The 21,438-nt window shown below is 30.0% G+C and overlaps 2 protein-coding genes across 4 annotated transcripts in view; both read left to right on the plus strand.

Moving 5' to 3' along the window:
* Positions 1-18,378, plus strand: part of LOC149484802 (very long chain fatty acid elongase 7-like) — a 51,630-nt gene extending 33,252 nt beyond the window's left edge. For both annotated transcript variants that reach the window (XM_089701114.1, XM_089701113.1), the window contains 6 exons: positions 3,963-4,153; positions 5,119-5,199; positions 7,751-7,913; positions 8,404-8,540; positions 15,742-15,806; positions 17,008-18,378. In XM_089701114.1, coding sequence (XP_089557240.1) covers positions 3,963-4,153; positions 5,119-5,199; positions 7,751-7,913; positions 8,404-8,540; positions 15,742-15,806; positions 17,008-17,257 — 887 coding nt within the window. In that variant the 3' untranslated portion in view covers positions 17,258-18,378. The remainder of the gene's footprint in view (positions 1-3,962; positions 4,154-5,118; positions 5,200-7,750; positions 7,914-8,403; positions 8,541-15,741; positions 15,807-17,007) is intronic.
* A 1,400-nt stretch (positions 18,379-19,778) lies between these two features.
* Positions 19,779-21,438, plus strand: part of LOC149484804 (uncharacterized) — an 87,433-nt gene continuing 85,773 nt past the window's right edge. The window contains exon 1 of one of the 2 annotated variants that reach the window (XM_089701102.1): positions 19,779-20,093. The gene's annotated coding sequence lies outside the window, so the exon portion shown is untranslated. The remainder of the gene's footprint in view (positions 20,094-21,438) is intronic. The other variant, XM_089701100.1, reaches the window with a different exon arrangement.

Here is a 21,438-nt window from a genome sequence, read left to right on the forward strand (position 1 = left end):
TTCCTATTATACAAACCACAGGTACTAACTTTCAAGTTAAGATGATAGATTATATTCGAAAGCGTGTCTGGATGACGAATAATCTGACATTTAAAATGTTATTATATTTAGGGCCGCTTTTTCAATGCTTGGATAAAACTTATCCTTCTAATAAAGTATTACACGATAATATTAAAATGTCACATAAACTGTCAAATACGGGCAATTAGAATACGTTTTTAAAATTGTAGTTTTATACATTATTCGACGAATAAGTTTTATCCAAGCATTGAAAAATCAGCTCTGGGCCGATTTTTCAATGCTTGGATAAAAATTATCCGTCCAATAAAGTATTACACGATAATATTAAAATGTCAAATAGGGGCAATTAGAATACGTTTTTAAAATGGTAGTTTTACACATTATTCGACGAATAAGTTTTATCCAAGCATTGAAAAATCGGCCCTTAAGGAAAGATTCGCAAAAAATAATACTAAGTAAAAGACGTGTTCAAATTAAGCCCAATTATTCATAAACAAAGCGTTAGCACATTTAATAATGTTCAGAGCGTTGAAGATAATATCAGGTGTACGTATAATGCACTTAAATACTTACATTTCAATAATTAATTTGCTAAAAAAAATTAGTTTGCTTTTAAATAATCGACAGTAACTAAATTCTGATTCCTTGCTTGCATTTATGTAAAGAGCAATTACATATTTATTTCGATAATAATTTATATGATCCCCCGCGAACTAGAAATTATTTATAGGCCATATGCTTAAAGCTTTCCAGTAATAAATAAGTCCAGTAAAACAATCAAACATAAATTTCGATGTGACCTAAATATAATATACTAGTAATTAAAATATTACCTTTAGGCTTTATCTCTAACGAAATTATTATCAAAACGTTAATGTGTTTATTATCACTTCACTAACAATTGACAAACATTTATCCGGTTTTAGCACTTTCATTCAGAATCAAAATTCACACTAAAGATGAAAGAAAGTATTGACATTAGCACTATAAAGTTGCCACCCGTGAAATTCTTTCTTGGAATGTTGTTCGTCTTAATAAAATGTCATGTCATGTTACGAAATTAACGTGTAAACTTTTGCTAATTATTCAATTAAAAAAAAATGAAAAAAGGCGGGAATTCACTCTTTTCGTTATTTTTTTTAAACGCTAGTTTTTTTTATTACCAGCCATAATGCAATTAAAAAAGTTTAATTAAAAAAAATGTATGGAATATGTGTCATTGATTTTTGCTTTTATTAAATAGATAATTTTTAAAAACTTACGTAGGAAATATAAAATCGTTTCGTCTGTCGAAACAAACGTACGGCGTGCAAACGACTTGCGGTTCTAGGTACATAATGACTAAGGTCACAAAACAATGCCCTAAGTTTCATCTCGAAGGCTAATTTAGTACTGAGAATCGTCCAATGTTTCTCTTTGAAAGCCTTGAAAGATAATTATTGTTTAATTTTCCATAAATAAGGATATGACACAGGAAAGCAGAGTTTGGATAAATGTTTAAACATAATAATTGTAATTTATTTATAAAACTTAGGAAATACATAAAATAAGTACTTAAAGGTAACAAAAAAGGAAGCTTTACTTATTTGAGATAAAGTGAAATATTAAGGTTTTAGTTTCATTAAGTGGAATAGGCAATTATCATGTTTTTTTATCGTTACATCAATTTAAAAATATTTTATCTAAGGGTAGGTAGGTATGCAATTGTAAATAATGTTATGAGTAAATTTTATTCCAGTGAAATTATTTTAATAAGTACTGGCAATAATATAACTAAAATTAAAATATGATGATTTTTAAAAATGTGCGAATAAAAAAAAATAAAAAAAACATAATTTATCTAAAAGCCTTTAGTGGATATTACAAATTTGATCAAGGAACGACCGACCATTGAATGGACTACACATTACATATTTTATACATCATCTATGTATCTAATAATTTTAATGCCCCAAATGTATAATTAGTTAAAAAAAATCAATAAGAACATGCTCAGTTACAATCATCAGTTTGATTGATCGAATACTACCAATCTAAAAAAATATCGGTATTTTAATCCAGAAAATGTCGTAAGTTATTAAATTTTTATAAGTCATTTATATCATAATAATTTAAACAAATTCGTACACGCACCTACTTCAATGCTCATCTCAATATGCAGAATATTATGTATATTATAATCATGTAATACGATGTAATTTTGTAGCTTAAAATGTTCTGTGAAGTATGTATAATTAAGTAGGCTTTGTATAGACTTGAATGCAACCTGTCTGAGCGAATACTTTCTCCCGATAACTGTAAGCTATTACTCGTGTATACATCCGTAGTCCGTACAGACATCATCTGTCAACAGATAAATAAACATAAGTATAACATCTTAACATCGATCTCAAGTATTAGAAATCGAAAAAGTAAATTATAGTTAAACTTTTGCTTTCTACGTAGGTACGTACGTACCGACTGTACCAAAAAATGTTTAATTTAGAAAGCAGAATAGAAGAAAAAGTAGCATTAGAGTAAATTTTCATTTTTATTGCAGCTTGAGATTCGTGTTTTTCTTACGAAAAATTGCAGTAAGCAAGTCTTTTTTCCTTATTTTTCGATGCACTAATTGACTTAATGTATTGCTTAATCTGCCTTCAACAAGGTATAAATTACGCATCAACTCGTTTCAGAACGTTTTTTTACGAAGTGTCCATATATATAAAACTTTACGAACTGATAATAATACAACAGCGCAATAAAAACATTACTTTCTCCGAATATTTTAAGGCAGATGCGTCGGTCATTTTAAATTGCATAAACATTAATTATGTGCAGGATCTGCAAACGTTACATTGAAAATCATTGACTGAAAATATGGTATAAAATAATATTTACAGCCACATTTTTAGAATAATTTAATTCGTTTTATATTAAAATATACGCTAAGTATTAAATTTTACTTTAATGTAACATGTACTTATAGTCATAATTTTTTCGGAATACATCTTCTTATATATAAAAATGAATCGCAAAATGTGTTGGTAAGCGCATAACTCGAGAACGGCTGAACCGATTTCGATAATTCTTTTTTTATTATATTCCTTAAAGTACGAGGATGGTTCTTATGTAGAGAAAACGTAAATATTATGTACCACGGGTGAAGCCGGGGCGGACCGCTAGTCTATAATATAAAAATGAATCCCAAAATGTGTTGGTAAGCGCATAACTTGAGAACGGCTGAACCGATTTCGTTAATTCTTTTTTTATTATATTCCTTGAAGTACGAGGATGGTTCTTATGTAGAGAAAACGTAAATATGTACCACGGGCGAAGCCGGGGCGGACCGCTAGTTTAAAATAAAAACTATTAATTTAAATAAATTTAATTAGTTAAATGTCATGTAGTAAATTTATTTAAAGAAATTAATAAAAAACTGTGGTCTTCTTTAAAGTTTAAATGTAAATAAGAGCAGCTTTAGGATATCTATTTTAAAGACATGTGTATTTAAAATTAAATAACCTACTTTCAATTGCCTCTGGCTTTAAATTAATTTTATGCATTGGTTATAACAAAAAGCGTCATAAGAGGACAATTTTATTAATACAGGTATAAAGTTTTATTTTATTAGTTTTTAAAGTTTTATTTTTTATTGATACAGTTTATTTATCACATTGTATTATTCAAACTAAAACATTTATTCGAAATTAAAAAATATAATTTAGAAGTAGAAGTATTGAATCTTCGAGTATTTGAACTTTTGAAATAGGTACATATATATTATTTCGATAATATGGTCAAGAAAGAAAATTAATCAAAATAAAAACAATTAGTGTCGCATTTATAGGTGAATGTCCCGTCCTCCTCTTATTTACGGCAAAATTTATTCTATGCCAATGTTTATGTTTTATAGTCTATGTTTCTTGCATGTGCTAACTATGTACAATCTCTGTTAACAGATCCCAGAGTCCAAGGATGGTTTTTCTTCGATTCGCCGATACCTACCTTCGTAATGGTAGTCCTGTACCTTGCCTTCGTTCTCATAGCAGGGCCCATGTGGATGGCCAATAGAAAACCGTTCCAAATCAAAAACCTCCTCGTTGCATACAACGCTGGCCAGGTTCTTCTGTCATTATATATGTTTTATGAGGTAAGTTTATTATGTATATAGTGTTCGTTAAAATACAACAAAGTACAGTAATTCGTCCGTAATTTTCTGTAGTTTATAATAGCGTTAAATGTACAATGTAAGGAATATATAAATTAGTCCATAATTTTCTGTAATTCATAATAATGCAAGTTCTTAACCTTTTTCCGCCCTGTAATCTGTACCTACAGTTTTTAAACATTGCCTCTAAAATTTAACAACGACACTATCGATAACAACCATGAATTAATATTGACGGAAGGGCAGATGAATTTCATTCACGCAATTATTTATAGAACGTAAACACATTATAAACAATGATACAGGACTTCAAATAATTGTGTGTATCAACGTCACTAAATAATCTACACTAGTTAGTTGCCCATGCTCTGGAACGAATTACTTCTTAAAACGATACCTTAGTAATGACGTCTTCGTTGAAGTTGTCATTGCGTCAGAGTAAAACCTCATGCAGTTGTGTCAAGGAGCGTCATTAAACAATTTTACCATGCATGCATCCGTGACATCTACATTTCAAGCGGTCAGCTTAATCTCTATCGCAAGGTTGTTGGGTCTAATTTCGTTCTAAATTTGGTACATTTTTTTAAACGAAGTAAAGGACGCAATTAGCTTGACATTGATATGTTTCTAATTTTTTGCCGTGATTTACTTTGTTGACATGACTTTGTATTTTTATTTAATAACTACGTTAAGGAACTTGTAAAATATATTTTGTAGTTTTGCTTATAATCTACCCTAAAAGAAAAGATTTATCATAAGCAGATATTCAAAACTCAATCCATTCCTAATTGGTATTTTCACACTATAAGCGAAAGAGTGTCAAAAATTTCACGCTTTCGTTTAAACTTTAAAGCAATTTCGTGTTTAAATGGTAATTAATTATATCGTTTTAATAAAAGTATTTTAAAGTATCGAGTTGAAAGATTTAATAATAACTTTGGTTTCAGCACTTAATGTCTGGATGGTGGGCTGATTACAGTCTAACATGTCAGCCCGTAGACTACAGTGATAGTGAAAAAGCGAGAAGAGTAAGTATTTGATTTATAAATATTACTAGCATTTCACCCGCGGCTTCGCCCGCTTTGTCGATTACCTAATAAATTATATACTAAAACTTCATCAAAATCCGTTGTGTAGTTTAAAAGATCTAAACATGTATACATACAGACAGACAGAGGCGGGAAGTGACTTTACTTTATACTAAGTATGTAGAGATAGTGATATAAAAGCTCATTTACCTATTTTTTTAATATTACTTAGGGTAAATTAAAACGTATATGAAGTCATAATAATTCAATAAAAAATGCAAAAAGAAAATTTTCAAATCCCAGATTTTCAAAGACCGCGAGATTAGCGCGTTCAAATAAATAAACAAACAAACTCTTCAGCTTTATAATATTAGTATAGATAGGAACAGTGTAGGTACGATAATGAGAGTCAGGTAGAAAGCAAGATGACTGTACCGGTTTGCGCTGACCGACATTATCTCACATGTAAGACTGGTATTTGTTTTATGATTTATTGTTTATTAATTCATTCAGTTTTTGCGATTGGGCAATATTTGAATATTTATTATATTTGATCAAGTAGTGAAATGGCTGATTTTTGTTGATATTTGCATTTGAATATAAAAAGAAACTAGTATTGTTTTCATTCATACGATTATTGTGCACATGTTACGAAGCGTATATTTTTTCCCATCTATATATTTTAATCTTTCTTTATTTCTGTATGTTTTTGACGAATATAATATTATGTAAATTACATATTCGTTAGTTTAGCAGTAGTAGTTCTAAGTTAATTAACATCGATCAATATTAAAATTTAAAAGTTTATCGAAAAGTAACCGTCAAAGTTTTACCGACCTTAACAAACTTCGTACGGTCAAGTTCAATAGCAGACTACAGCTACACAATACACACAACTTTCCATCTTTTGTTGGCTTTTTGAAGAGAAATTCATGTGACAACTTTTTTATTAGGTAGATGGAGAATCAGCTTTTTGGTAATGTTACCAAAATATCTAAAATAATTTAACTATAAATAAATTTTTGATTGATAGAACGTGGTTTAAATGTGTATTGAAATACGCTGACAACGTATTTTATTAATAATGGACTTTTATAAGAATCTTTGCAAGAACGCAGAAGCAACGCTTAATTTTATTACAAATGTCAATTTTTGATTTTAAAGCAAAAGTTGTTATCACGTTTTAATGCCATTTTTTCAGTTACGTGCATTTTATTTATTATAAATTAGCCAAAGTGTCAATTTACACTTAAAATAAACCAACATTTGATACGTAGGTGTGAATATAATCATTAAATTAAACTCAGTGCTTCAAAAAGCCGTAAAATTTCTTATGCTTTTACGATTAAGATCTGTTTTAAATAAATGGAGGTATTTATTACTTGCACATAATGAAAATTATAGACATTTGTATTCCCATGCAATCTAGCTTTTTATGTGCCCTTTTTATTATCTACAATTCTATTTATTTAGATGTTCAATCGATTCAGAACCAAATCAACTAAAATGTAACGTAAAATCATAAATTGTACGAGCACTATTCTCATTGTAAAATCATAAATTGAAAGAGCATTATTCTCATTATTTAATAATCTAAAGTCCAAAACACACATCATCAATCAAATACATCAATACTAAAACAAATTAAATAAAACAGTAATAATTGCATTAAAATATCGGCATCATTAATGACTATATCTGGTAGCGAGAATTGAGAAATTTCACCGACCCCAACCTTTGAGTCGATTTTTCAATGAACTTGTATGTAACGGTGAAAGCGGTTATAGCAATTGTGTTTGCGTCATCGCAATGCCGTTGAGAGTGAAAATGGACCTTGGACGATAGTGATTATCATAGATTTTTTATCGGATTGCCTCATTTTATTGGAATACAGTGAATGCGGTTTTACGTAAAGTGCGGTAAGAGATGAATTTGGTGGCTTTAGAAGTTAGAAGAAAGAGTTGACAATTGTAAAAAGTTGATATTTGTGCTAGATATCTTAGTTTCCGTGTATTTTTAAACCATAGAGTGTCCATAAATAGGCTGATCTTAACTAAAAAATAACACTAAAAATGCTCTCTAGGAAGTCAGTGTTTGAATTATTTGTACCAGATATGAAATGAGTGTATTTTTAAGGCACAAATTGTATCAACGAATAAATTAAACTTTCCAAAAATATAACGTAGGTCATGGGTATATTATTGCAGTCTATCATGGTCAAGGTCTCGGTTTGCTAGAAAGATATTATAGCTGCATAATCGAGAGAGCAGAAAGATAGAAAGTATTATGTTTTACATATAATGTATTTTACATATGTTAACACAGCTCTATTGGTAATATCTTAAAAACTCAAGGTATCTCATTTTTTGAAACTATGGAAATTCATGTAGGTATGTAAAAGCTTACAGCGATAAGGACGCCCTCTGTACATATTATAACTTATGCCCATCGCTTTTATTTTGTAATCCTGTTCTTTGTGTGCAATAAAGAATTTTTCATTCATTCATTCATAATATGATGTACAGTTAAATCTATACTTACTTTGTTGCAGATGCTCCACTTATGTTGGGTGTACTACTTTTCAAAGCTATCAGAATTCGCAGACACGATATTCTTCGTTTTGAGGAAAAAGAAGAGTCAGATCACCTGGTTACATCTGTACCACCACTCTTTGACGCCTTTTGAAGCCTGGCTACTGGTCAAATTTATTGCTGGTAAGTTTTCTGATTTTATCAAGCGTAATGTCTTTTGACATTATCGTATTACAACAAGATGTCGTGTATTACAAGCAATTACAAGTTAACAGAGATACTTCTGAATTGTTGGTAATGTTGTTTTAAAATGAAACCAATATGTACCTATTGAGATTATAAATGAAAATAGTTGCTACTCTGATAGTGTTGATACTTCATATCCGATAGGAAGTGCATACAGATATAAATTATTAAAGAAACTACTAATATTGCCAATCATTCAACGTTATAAAGTGTTAAAAACTATTTTTTTATACACACATTAATGTAGCACATCGTGCGTCAGTTCCCTAAATTATTATTGTTAAAATCCAAAATTTATAAATTTTATATGACATACTTTTTTCATAAATATAATTTTGCACTTTTACTACTATCAAAATGTTTAGTCTCAATAATGTTTAAATCTCGTCTTATAAAACGCTGAGTCAAGTTTCATTACCATTTCTAGGTGGTCATGGAACTTTCTCGAACATCGTCAACAATTTGGTACATGTAATAATGTATGGGTATTACATGGTAGCAGCTATGGGCCCACAGTACCAGAAATATTTGTGGTGGAAGAAACATCTTACTACTATGCAACTTGTGAGTAAAAGTTTTTTTATATTTTCTACTACAAAAGAGGAGTGTTATTAGAGTTGTCTCGGACAGAGATGTCTTGACAAAGTATTTTATTGAATGCCAGGTTTTGCCCCGGCACCGCCTGGGTCGTTTATTTTTGTTTTTCGAAATATTATCGCTTATTAAAACCTTTCGTAGACCTTAAGTACCATACTACCATACGTCTAGCCATTCCAATAACATTGTAATGAACGAGTTAAACTTAAATTGAAAGTTTATAATTTGATATTACTCTTAAAATTATATAGAGTTCAATCATAGTTTTGATTTGCCAAAGATAAATAATTGCAAATAAATATCTTGGGCTCAAATAAATAAGTGCAATTAGGAAATGTTTGTTAATATTTTGATTATCGATCTAGTTTCGTTTCATTTCTAGTGTTTACAAAATTAGTTTTATCACAATAATAGATATAAATCAGAACAATTATTATTACGAAACTGCTTTATGTAGCCAATATTGTATTGTATATAAACAAGGTCATTTACCTTTGATCGTAAATAAAGCTTAAAATGTGAATTGCACAAGTTTGCATTCATTTCAAAGCCTGTAATAACTATTACCTACACGTAGAGCTATTAGTAATAGACTGATCGATGTTGTGTTTAATTGTTAAATCGTTTATGATCGTAAATACTAGGATAGTTTAGAAAATATGAATAGTAGGTACTTGTTTACTTTTTTTTTGTGATACAGAAAAGGCTTATAATATTCTTGTAAAATGCTCTAAGACATCGTTAAATCGTTTATGATTTTATATATGTACTAGGATAGTTTAAAATATGAATTGTAGGTACTTGTTGACATTTTTAAGAGATACCTTAAGAAAGGGCTTAGTTGTTCTTGTTAAAATTATTTAAGACTACCTAAAATATTTAAAAAATTGAGCCATGGCCAGCCAGGTTAGAATGTTGTTATTAGGAAAGTTTTCCACTGTATCCGTTTGGAATTCGACATACACGAATAAGGGTCGTTAGCACCGCGCCTAGATTCCGTGAGACGGGATCTGCGCTTGCGCAAGTCGCTAGGATATACGAATGGCGTAGTTGCACTGTGTTTATATTAATTTCCACTGGAAGGTATCGTTTATAATTTAACTATCATATTACTTGTTGTTTGCATTTTGAATGAATACTACCAAATAAATATAAGATTGATCGTTGGGCGGAATTTGAAGCGTTGTCTTCCGCTTGGTCCAGATTCATCTTTCTATGATAATATTCTATTATAATGAAGAGCTTACCATTGGTTTATGACTGAATGAATGAATTTATTTAATTTTTTAATAAAGTTGTACATAGAAGAAATCTTTTAAATAAAGTAAATAAAAAAGAGTATGTACAATTAATTGGGCGGACTTAATACCACATAGAGTCATAGACTGTTATGTGATTCATACATATAGGCTTTATGTACGATTATTTTCTTTCGTTTATAGATTATCTCAATGAAGTTTATCAACATTTATTAATTCTTTAACGATTGGCAAGCGTTTGAAACAAATGAAAGCGATAAATTAGCTTCATGTATTATTAGATGTTATTATGTGTTAAAAATAATATCTAATATGTTATATGTGAACTTCTTACTGTACTGGCTGGTTTGGTGATATAGGTATATATATATGTTTCAAATAATAAAACATGTCAGTTCTGTTCTGCACTTCATTCTGTTGTTTTATTATAGGTTATGGGCCCAGAGAATCAGTAAAAAAGCAGTTTTTTTAACAAGAATTTCGTTTTGGTACGAGTGTTAAAAAGCTTTTTCAACACGTTTTTTCATTGTGTTGTTGGATATTCGTGAAATAAAATTTTTATTTGGAATTACGATGGCGGCCAACTACTTGATAAATGTACCTAAATTACGTGGACGGGAAAATTACAGCGAGTGGTGCTTCGCGGCAGAGAATTTCCTAATCCTTGAAGGCATGAAACATTGTGTAAAGCCAGAAGGAGCGAGCGTAGGAGCTGCAGATGACGAAAAACCCGGGCAAAGCTGATTATGACAATCGATCCGTCTTTGTTTGTACATGTAAAAAGTGTAAGAACATCAAAAGAACTCTGGGAAAAATTACAACAGTTATTTGATGACAACGGTTTTTCAAGAAGGATAAATCTGTTACGGAATCTAATTTCGATAAGACTGGAAAACTGCAGTTCAATGACGTCCTATGTGACTCAAATAATTGACACGGCTCAAAAATTATGTGGCACAGGTTTTGAAATAAATGACCAGTGGACAGGCTCATTGTTATTAGCAGGATTACCAGAGCGGTTTTCACCGATGATCATGGCAATAGAGCATTCAGGCATTAACATAACGGCTGATTCTATAAAGTCGAAATTGTTAGACATGGAGTCAACCATAGAGGAACATGATGAAGTTGGCGGAGCATTCGCAGCTCGTTCGAAGTACATGAAAAATAAAATGGCGTCAAGAAAAAATGTCAATGTTGGTAACATTGTCGATCCGTCAAAATCAAACGTCAAGGTGAAGAGTGAAGACAGTGACATGTTACCGATGTAAACAAAAAGGACACTATCGAAATCAATGTACAAATAACGAAAACGCGTCGAACTCCAAAGAAAAACCCCGAATGCAGTCTAATGCTTTTAGTGCTGTGTTCCTAAGCGGGAATTTCAATAAAAATGCATGGTATATTGACTCTGGAGCCAGTGTACACCTTACGGCAAATGAAAGTTGGGTTATGAATGCGTCTTATGATCAGAAACAGGAAATTATCGTTGCAAACAGTGAAAAGTTGTCAGTTTTATGTTCTGGCGATGTGAAGATTACAATTACAACTGGGGGTTCAGCATATTTATGTTATTGTACACTTATCAATATAACATTGTTAGATATAGTGGGGGTGTTAAAAATAATATCTAATATGTTATATGTGAACTTCTTACTGTACTGGCTGGTTTGGTGATATAGGTATATATATATGTTTCAAATAATAAAACATGTCAGTTCTGTTCTGCACTTCATTCTGTTGTTTTATTATATTATGTAATCATGAAAGTACCAATAAGAAACAAGAAGATACTTAATTATATAGTATTAAAAAATCGACAGTTAAAAAATGCAATCGTATAATTAGGTCAGTGTGATTGTGACAGAATGAGATATAATAATTAAGATTTCAATCAATTATACATACCTATGTATTAATGATGATAAAAGCATGCCATTTATATTAATATATTGAACATAAAATTGAATAAAATATGTTATCTCATGTTACGTATATTTAATTATTATTGCAACGCGAATCTTTTCGTGATTAATCACGCGATTTGTTAAACCGAACTACAAAACGTTTCAATGGTGTTAAATTTAACAAGTCATTTTAAATGGTATATAAAGATTGGAAATCAAACCCTTCTTAACGGAATTTAAACGCGATTTATTCTTTATATTATTGACCCAACGTTTGGTTCTCTAAAAAGCTTCTAATTGCTAAATGTTATTATACATCAAACTCAAAAAATTAATTGATTAACTCCCACCTCGCCACATTATTATTTAAAAAATTAAAATCTTGTTATTTCATATGCAACAAAAACCTTGTAAAAAGTCTCCAAATTTCAGCCTATACCTCCCGTAAACTAGGTCTTTAACAAAAATCGCGTGAGTGAAACATATGAAAAATGAAAATATAATATATCACGCGGACGCACTTCTTACTTAACTTATAACCTTGCTGATCATTGTGAATTAATGAAATTTATCGCGTGCTCATAATCGTTATATGCAATTATTTAAACAATTGTAAAGGAAATGAATGTCCGTGAATTTTTTTTCTTAGATTCAGAGGAAAGACTTAATCAATAATATAATATAGCACCAATTAAAAATTACTTAATTTGTAGTATTGCGTACAAAGTGATATGATAAATAGGAGATGCCTCGTTTCTTAAATTGAGAACAAAATAGTTAAACGTAAAAAAGAGTTTCAGTCTTAGTAGCGTGAGTTGAATTGTTAATTTCTTTACTTTTGCAAATAAGATAATCCATACTTTATCCATACTATAATATTATAAATGCGAAAGTAACTCTGTCTGTCTGTCTGTTACTCAATCACGCCTAATCTACTGAACCAATTTTCATGAAATTTGGTATGGAGATATTTAGATACCCGAGAAAGGACATAGGATAGGTTTTATCCCGGAAATCCCACGGGAACGGGACCTATGCGGGTTATTCTTTCTTCTGCGCGGGCGATGCTGCGGGTGGAAAGCTAGTAATTTATAATTACATACTTAATCAAGATAGGAATATAATAATTTTGAGATTGGATGTAGTTTAGTAATTCTTATAAAATACTAGCTTTCCACCCGCAGCTTCGCCCGCGCAGTCAAAGAAAAACCCGCAAAGTTCCCGTTCCCGTGGGATTTCCGGGATAAAAATTATCCTATTTCCCGGGTTAAAAAGTAGCCTATGTCCTTTCTCGGGTATCAAAATATCTCTATACCAAATTTCATGCAAATTGGTTCAGTAGTTAAGGCGTGATTGAGTAACAGACAGACAGACAGACAGAGTTACTTTCGCATTTATAATATTAGTATGGATTAAGATTGTTTTCAACACGTATAAAATGTTACATACGATCGAATTCTTTACGATAAAAAACATAGTAATTGGAATTGCATCAATACATTTGAAACTTTGTTACATCAAGATGACAATTTCACACAAATCTACAAAAAGCGAACAATGGGAAATGTTTGGCTAATGGACACTTTTTCTGCGAGTGTTAAATATAGAAATTTTCTCAGACAATTTACACAATTGTAAGGTTAAATGGTTTATTGCATGGGATTAGAAGTGGATCAACAAAATTACAGGAGGTCCACTGTATATTACTACTCATTTGCAGTAGGCTCTACCTTTGAATGTAAGAGTATCGAAGGTAGTATCGAATTTTCATTGGACCCTGGATTTCGGACAAAATATTTTAACCGAATAAATAAATAGCTATGGAAAAGTTTAAAAAAATACTTAGTCAAATCACTCACAAACAAGTCGATGGCCAAAATAAGTAAATGGTTCAACATTAAGAACAAGAATTAGGTAGGTACTGTAAATTTTATGTTTTATTTCTGTATCTTCGCATTTTTCGGTGCATTTATTTTACAGGGGTTATTTAATTTCTCCTCTTTAATTGGTAAACACTTAAGATATCAATTGATTAGTACATTTGAGCGGAATCAAATAAAAGAGTATAAACGGACCGTGCAACGATTTCGACACAAGCGCACCGGAACGCTGTATCCTTTCTCTATTGGCTAAAGAACCTTCTGGCTTCGTCTAGGAACTAGCGGATATTTTACTTACTTGATATTTAATAAAACACTTTAGTACTGTTTAGTATTTTGTGCTAAAACTTGAATTAAACAAAACTGCTAGACTTGGATTATCACGAAAATCAAATTGTGTCAATTGTATTTGAGCTTTGCTAAGTTCTTGGATTTGATATTTTAGGATTATGAAAGATAATATGAACGTTACTATCTAGAAAATATCATGTTACTTAATTTATTTCCTCAGATAGTAATCTCGGAACAGGATGCTAGCACGTGTTCTGTGATATTGCAGAAAAGTAAAATTTGTTATAAGGTTCTAAATAAATTATTCAAAGACCATAGATAAATAATAATGTAGAATATATTTTCATCGATGTTCAATAGAGACATAGAGTATTAATGCAGATTCATCTGTCAGATACAGACGCCGTGTATTCGCTGACGAAAGTGTGAGAGGAGAAAGTATATAACCATAGATAACTTAGTATACGTAAATAGAACTAAGCGTACAAACAAAATCAGAATACTAGACATAAGTTATTACACAAAATGTAATAAAAAGTATGATTAATAACGCGAAAGTTTTGAGGTTATTAATGTTTATTTTTTTTTTACTTCACGCAAATTACTTGACGTAGATGCAAAAATTTCACGGAGTTTAAATTTTGCCGAACATATGATATTATTATTTTCTAAGCCTAATATACTTTGGCTAACACATAAAATACTTATTATCTAAGCCTAGTCTATATTACGTCAAGTAATTTCTTAAAATATGTGTTTTTGTCGTTTCCGATTCAGTAAGTTTTTGTTGTAAATCGCTTGAGAAATAGAAAATCCAATAAAATGATACTGATGATTGGAATGTAGGCCACTAAGGGCTTTCAAACCTTCATACACTGGTCAATTAAATGCAATTTCACCAACGTTACCGGTTTTACAGACTTAATTAGTAGATAACGCTAATTCATATTCATTGAAAATTACCTAGTTGTACTAAATTTGAATAGAAGTTTTTCTTAATCACGTCCAAATTTTTACATCATTGTAAATATCGGTTTGTTATCTATTTCTCACAGATTAATATTAACACACACATTTATCAAAGATGTGAAAGTGTAAATTATTTATATAAGTGTACTTAATATTAATAAAAACAGTCTATAGAAGAAATGTGAAAATTAGGAAACAATTGGAGAATACATACTTTAGCAGTTTAGCACCTCTCTTCCTTTTTGGAATTGGGTTAAACACATAATATTAAAGACAAAAAATTATTATAGTTTCTTAAATAGTTTTCGTAATTAATTTTGTGTTTATGTACGTAAATTTCTATAGATATAATAGCTATTGCAAAATGGCAGAACTATGTATGTATAACTATATGTTTATATTTTACAATTAATCAATCTCCGATAATATCAATACATTAGCGCAATATTGTGCTTTTAAGCCTATCGTTGCACAAGTTTATATACGACTATATACTAGCAGGACTTATTGTACCAATCGTTTCGTTAAGGCCAGTGAGTTGCAGTTAGATGCACTAGCCTTTCGCAAGATTCGCCGTAACTAGCTATCTGATCATTTCTAATTTCATTAGGATTTCTTGTAATTTTGAAAAATAAACAGTACCTATTTGGAAATAACAAAAATTTAGTAAAAAAAAACAATTACAAAATAATATTCTTTTAGTAGAGCATATTGCGGTAGGCAATTATTTTTTTAAAAATTACGTGATAGGTGTAAAAAATTGAGTACTACTATAGATATGTAATAGCAATGTATAATAGAGACAGAGCTCTACTTTTTTTCTAATAATATGTTCTATTAATGTTATATTTTATAATTTCAGATCCAGTTCTTCATGGTGCTATTCCATTCAATAAGTGCATTAGTATACGACTGCGGATATCCGAAGTAAGTCACTTGTAATAATTAGAATTCAGTTGAAATTATTCCAAACAGTTTCAAACTAATGATAGAATACATCCTGAAATATATGGTTTAAGGCTGATTTTTCAATCCTTGGTTAAACTTATTCATCGAATAACGTATTAAACTACCATTTCAAAAATATATTATATTTGTCCGTATTGGACAGTATACAGGTGACATTTTAAAATGTTCGTGTAATACTTTATTGGACGGATAAATTTTAACCAACGATTGAAAAATCGGCGCTTATTTATTTATTGATAGAAGAAGAGACATTCCTAAATATTAATTATACAATAGGCACACAATCATAAGATATATAAATTCTAATAAACAATCTCTTTTAGACGTTATTGAGAAGTAAAAGCATATTAAGAATTTCAAAAAGCAGCATTTTATTCATCAACCATTTTATTTAACAAATTGTACATTAGAAAGTGCCAAATCACATGTTCAACTAAATTGAGAAAGTTTATAGATCGTATCTGTGTTTGCTAGAATTTAGGAAATCTTTTTAACAGATTTTATATTACTTAATTGTTGTTACGCTTGTAAACAAAAGTGTGTTCCTCTTGCTTAAACAATTTGATGTAATCTTTACAGGTTTTACACTAAATAAATTACGTGTAATTTTGGCACTTATAAATAACATTAATTAATGTTCTAAAACGTACAACTTAATTATTAATATGTAATTAGGCTTTGTTTTCATAGTCTAATAAGGGGAATTATTTTATTTATTTGCCAATTTGATTTAAATTACTTAATATATAATTCAAACGTAAATAATATTCATTTCAGTGAAATAATAAAATTTATTTCAAATAGTTCCAAAAAGTGAAGTGAAATCGTAACTAGTAAATTGCAAAATTTCTAGAATTTCAGAATCAAATTCTTACAAATAAAAATACTAATTTACTGAACAGATAGAGTTTACTCCCCAATAATATTTATAATTTATAAATTATATTTAGATTTTATAGGAATAGGTTCCTTGTTCTTCAATTTCCACTTTTCATATATGATCGATTTTTATCTCAATTAATTAGTATGAATGATGAATTTATTTAGACATATAAACAAGATAAATAAATTGTATTTAAGGTACTTACATAATAATCGTAGCCTATATAGTCTAAGCAACCATTTCGCTGCAGTTACTAACCCATAATTTTGTCTACAGGATCATCGCATCAGGTTTAATACTACATTCGTCGATTTTCATAGTTCTATTCATGAACTTTTACACGCACGCCTACAAGCCAGACACACCAAAGCCAAAAGTTGACGTTTGCAACAACAACACTAACGGTTACATACCTCATGGTCACACGAACGGTCACGTGGTCAACGGTTCTGCAAACGGTTACATTGAGACGAAGGAAAACAGGAACGGCTTCGCCAACGGACACACGAAGGAGAAAGTACAATAGAATGTGATAACATATCAATTTACATAAGACTTATAATTTAGGTATAAAGTGCAAATGGGATTCCGTGCTGTTTTGTAAATATTTTCTACGAGCAAGTCTCAGTGAAACAAACTTCTTACTTTTATTGAATCAATAAAAGATAACCAGTTGTTTATGTATTCGTCCAATTATTTAAACGTGCTCGATTCTTTTTGATGTCCTCGCTCAATTCCATTTTCGATGTAAAATAAAATGTAAATAAGAAAACGGTTGTATATTTGCTACTATTAAGCTCTACTATATTTGCTCAATCTAAAGTTGTTTTTTTATTCTTGGACATTTCTTTAAATTCGTATTAACTACCTCACTGTACCGTCCTCTTCGATTATTCCGTCCTCTTATAATATAGAAAGTGTATATTTTGTAAAATAATTATTTAAGAGCGTAGTTTAACTGAATTTTCGATTAAGAAAATGTCGTTCGACGGAACTGTGCTTTACCTGTATCATATAGGGGTTTTATTAAATAATGGTACTTAATATTGATTAATCACAACGCTTTAGATAGAAGCTGCTTTAAATACTTTATTTAATATGTAGTTTTATTGGATATAGAAAAGTTGTCCTTAGATTGGTAATCGAGAGGTTTCAAACAAAATATATTATTACAAGGTTGTAACAAGGGTGTGATTTCATACCATAATAAGCGAAGTTTATGACGAATTCAAATTTCTTTAGCTAAGTCTAAGTACAGTTATATTTATCATAAAAATTTCCAGTATTCCATGTACAGTTTAAATAATTAATAATTTCATTTTTATTGTACAGTAAATGTATGATACAAAATAAATATCATAATTATTTGAATAAATGTGTAATAGTTACCCAATTCCTAAGAATCTCAATTAAATTGTTGTATTGGTTTAGACGTTGAAAAGGTTTATTTGTATAATCTGTACCTTTATGTTGGGGTAATGGAATCAGAAAGGGGCAAAATACATATATCAGTCAGTTGAGGAGATTTTACATTATTTATAAATGTATAATTTAAGATTATTGTAAAATATACAAGTATTAATATAATGTAAGTGGTACTACCATTAGTGATGTATACTTTTTATATACAATAAAATATTTACTCTATATTTTGTCTATTCATTATTATATGTATTACCTTACAAAATCTTTAAAAGCGACGTAATCTCCTAATTAAAGTTGATAATACATAATTGACAATGTTTAACAAAAGTCAAAATATGGAAATTTAAAACAAAACAACATTATAATTGAACTCTATATTGATATCTATAAACAAGTAATACGCCATCTATTGAACTATCTGAGAACTAAGGTTGTAGAGAAAGTGGTTGTTGCAGGTAGCAGATAGAGCCTTCGCAAAAACTGCACAAAGCGCAAGATGTCATTATAACTAACAGTTTAGATTATTTATGTAGAGCCTCTCGAGAAATTAATAAAAAAGACGAGATTCTTGTTAGCAATAACTCGTTTGCTCTACCCTTTTTATTATAAAAACGACGCGTGTTTATAGAGTGTTACGATATTATGTTTATTATGTATAAAAAAAGGAAATGAACAACTTTCTTAATCTTATTCTTATTTATACCTTTTCACAAAAAATGCTTAGTAAATTTTAATTTCTTTACAATCACAAAATTCTATAAGACGAACTTAAAAAAAATATATAAAGAGATCGAATTTTAAATTACTCACTGACACGTCTATGTTTAAAATGTACCGTTGAATCCATTACTGCAAACCTTCATTAGCCTTTATTATAACGGAGCGAAATGTCAATAAACCTGACATTCGGACGTTTTTTCTACCCTAACTCATTTGTTAGCCCTAAAATCATGGCCCTACATTTTGTAACGTGACAAACCATTTATCTGGAAACCCCGATTGTAACTCTACTAGAAGCTCTTGGATTCGCAAAAAATGGGTACAACAATAGACTTATGGGTCAAACAGAACTGGTTATTTGAAACCCCGCTTTGAAAAGGGTTCTTGGAGCAAATATTTCTATCCCCGTTTGAACATATTTGAAGAAATGAGACAGCGTTACTTGTTTCTTCACCACGTTTGACAAACGTTTAGATAAATTTTTTTTTAAACTAAGGCTTCGTTTTTTTTAAACTAAGGCTTTTAAAATTATCAATACTTAGTTTAATACATTTGAATTTTCGTTTTTGTCTATTTGGTAGAGTCGTTATGTAAATAAGCGGTAAATCAGACTCATGTTTCGTTTCTTCGAATAAAAATTCGGATATAATTTTAGGTAACACCCTCTAATAAATGACTGTCATTAATCAACTTATAAACAGAATTGACATTTTCTTGCAAAAGATAGAGTCATCACCTAATTCCAACATATTTGTTTCTGTTTTAGGAAATCAGAAACAAATGTGTCAAATAACATTCATACCATAGAGTAAAACGGAACGTTCCACGATCTACATCATAGAGTATACACAATAAGGTCTACGCTCTCTGCGCCGGCCGGGCTATACCCCTCGGCCGGGGAGACCGGGGTGAGCGGGTAACACAATTCAGTTGGCCGAATGCGCGCGCTTTGGGCGTATGTGTCTCGCGTCGCGTTTTATTGGTCATCTCACACTAAATACAACAATATAACCCAACATTTCACTTACAAATCACTAAAACAACAATTAAATAACAGTGTTTGTGTCGAATGAAGTGCTTTATGTTATAACATGTGAAAAAACTTGATAAAACCAGTGCTAATGACAAGAAGCTTTATACAGCGTCATAGTATCTTGAAACGATATGAAACAACATTTTGTACTGCGATAAATCCATTCAACTGGCTCGTTTTATCGGTAATATGCAATTAGGTTGTGGAATAATAGAGATAATATATTCTTAGTGAATTTAAAATATATTTTACAGTGGGTGTCCTGTATAGCATGCTAATCAGAGTTTCTTGAAACCTTACACAAAAAGTCTGCACTAGACTACTGCAGTGCGATTTGGGTTGCAAATTTTTGACTCTGCCATTCAATTGATGAAATTTAATGAACTGCTGATTATATTAAGATTCCGAAAGAGGCTAATATAATATAATATTAGCAAACACTGTTATCTAATAATACTCTCGATGTTTGTTTATATTTAGATAGAGGTGATAATTTCAAGTTTACAAGAGTGGTAGAGTTACTTACATAATATTGGTCAATATTTGACATTATTTTTTATTGTTTTCAATCCGCAAAATAAAATATTCTTTGTATGCTACACTCTTGATAACCGTTACACCCTGCGATGTAAATTTAAGAATTATGAGTTAGGAATTAATTATACTTTAATTATGCAGTAGAAGTTTATGACTAGGTACCTACACGTCTATTTGGTAATATTTTAATGTTTCTTTACCTACATCGATTTTGGAAAATTTTCATTAATCTTTATAATAAGTGCCAAGCCCGACTGACCGTACAATTTAATTTATAAATGAAACATAGGTACTTACTTACTTAGGATAAGCTTAAAAAAATAAGCTCGCCTTATAGCGTTTCTCAAACAAATTTAAGGAACATTGTAATTTTGTGTGAAAATCTTTATAATAGGAACGATATTTGGCATATTATTTAATTCTAAATTTTGAAACATTTTTAGCAAACATTGTCATGTGCAGATATTGTTTATTACTACAAGTTAATTAAACGAATGAATGCACACCCTGATTCATTCATAACACAAAACATTCAACATAACAACATATTTATTTGAATACAATCATTTCTCGCGCAAACAAAAGCGCTATCGGTTCACACGTTTTTGTTGAAACCTTATAAGAACTATTCATAAATAAATTGAAAATCTATCCGTTACATTAATATGAAACGGCATTTATATTTGATAAACTTTTTATCTCCATTTTCGTTTAATTTTAGAAGTTAAAGCTCTTTCAATAGAGATACGATGATACAACGCTAAAGAAATATTTATTTGAATACTTGCTCAAACTTAAACATTTATTTATTCAATTAGACTTCTTGTAGAAGCACTTTTGAATCGCCATAACATACCTATTTTTAACATTAACACTGATCTTTAAATAAGAAAAGCATAAAGCATACAAGATTCAATCAATATTTTAATTTCAACCATAAATCAATTACTTCGAAAGCATTAGAATCCATTATTATTTCATTAAACTTTATA

Source organism: Colias philodice, chromosome 11 (genome assembly GCF_061535455.1).
Source record: "Colias philodice isolate Cphi_HAF_F1 chromosome 11, ilColPhil1 Martin Lab GWU primary, whole genome shotgun sequence".
Taxonomy (NCBI): domain Eukaryota; kingdom Metazoa; phylum Arthropoda; class Insecta; order Lepidoptera; family Pieridae; genus Colias; species Colias philodice.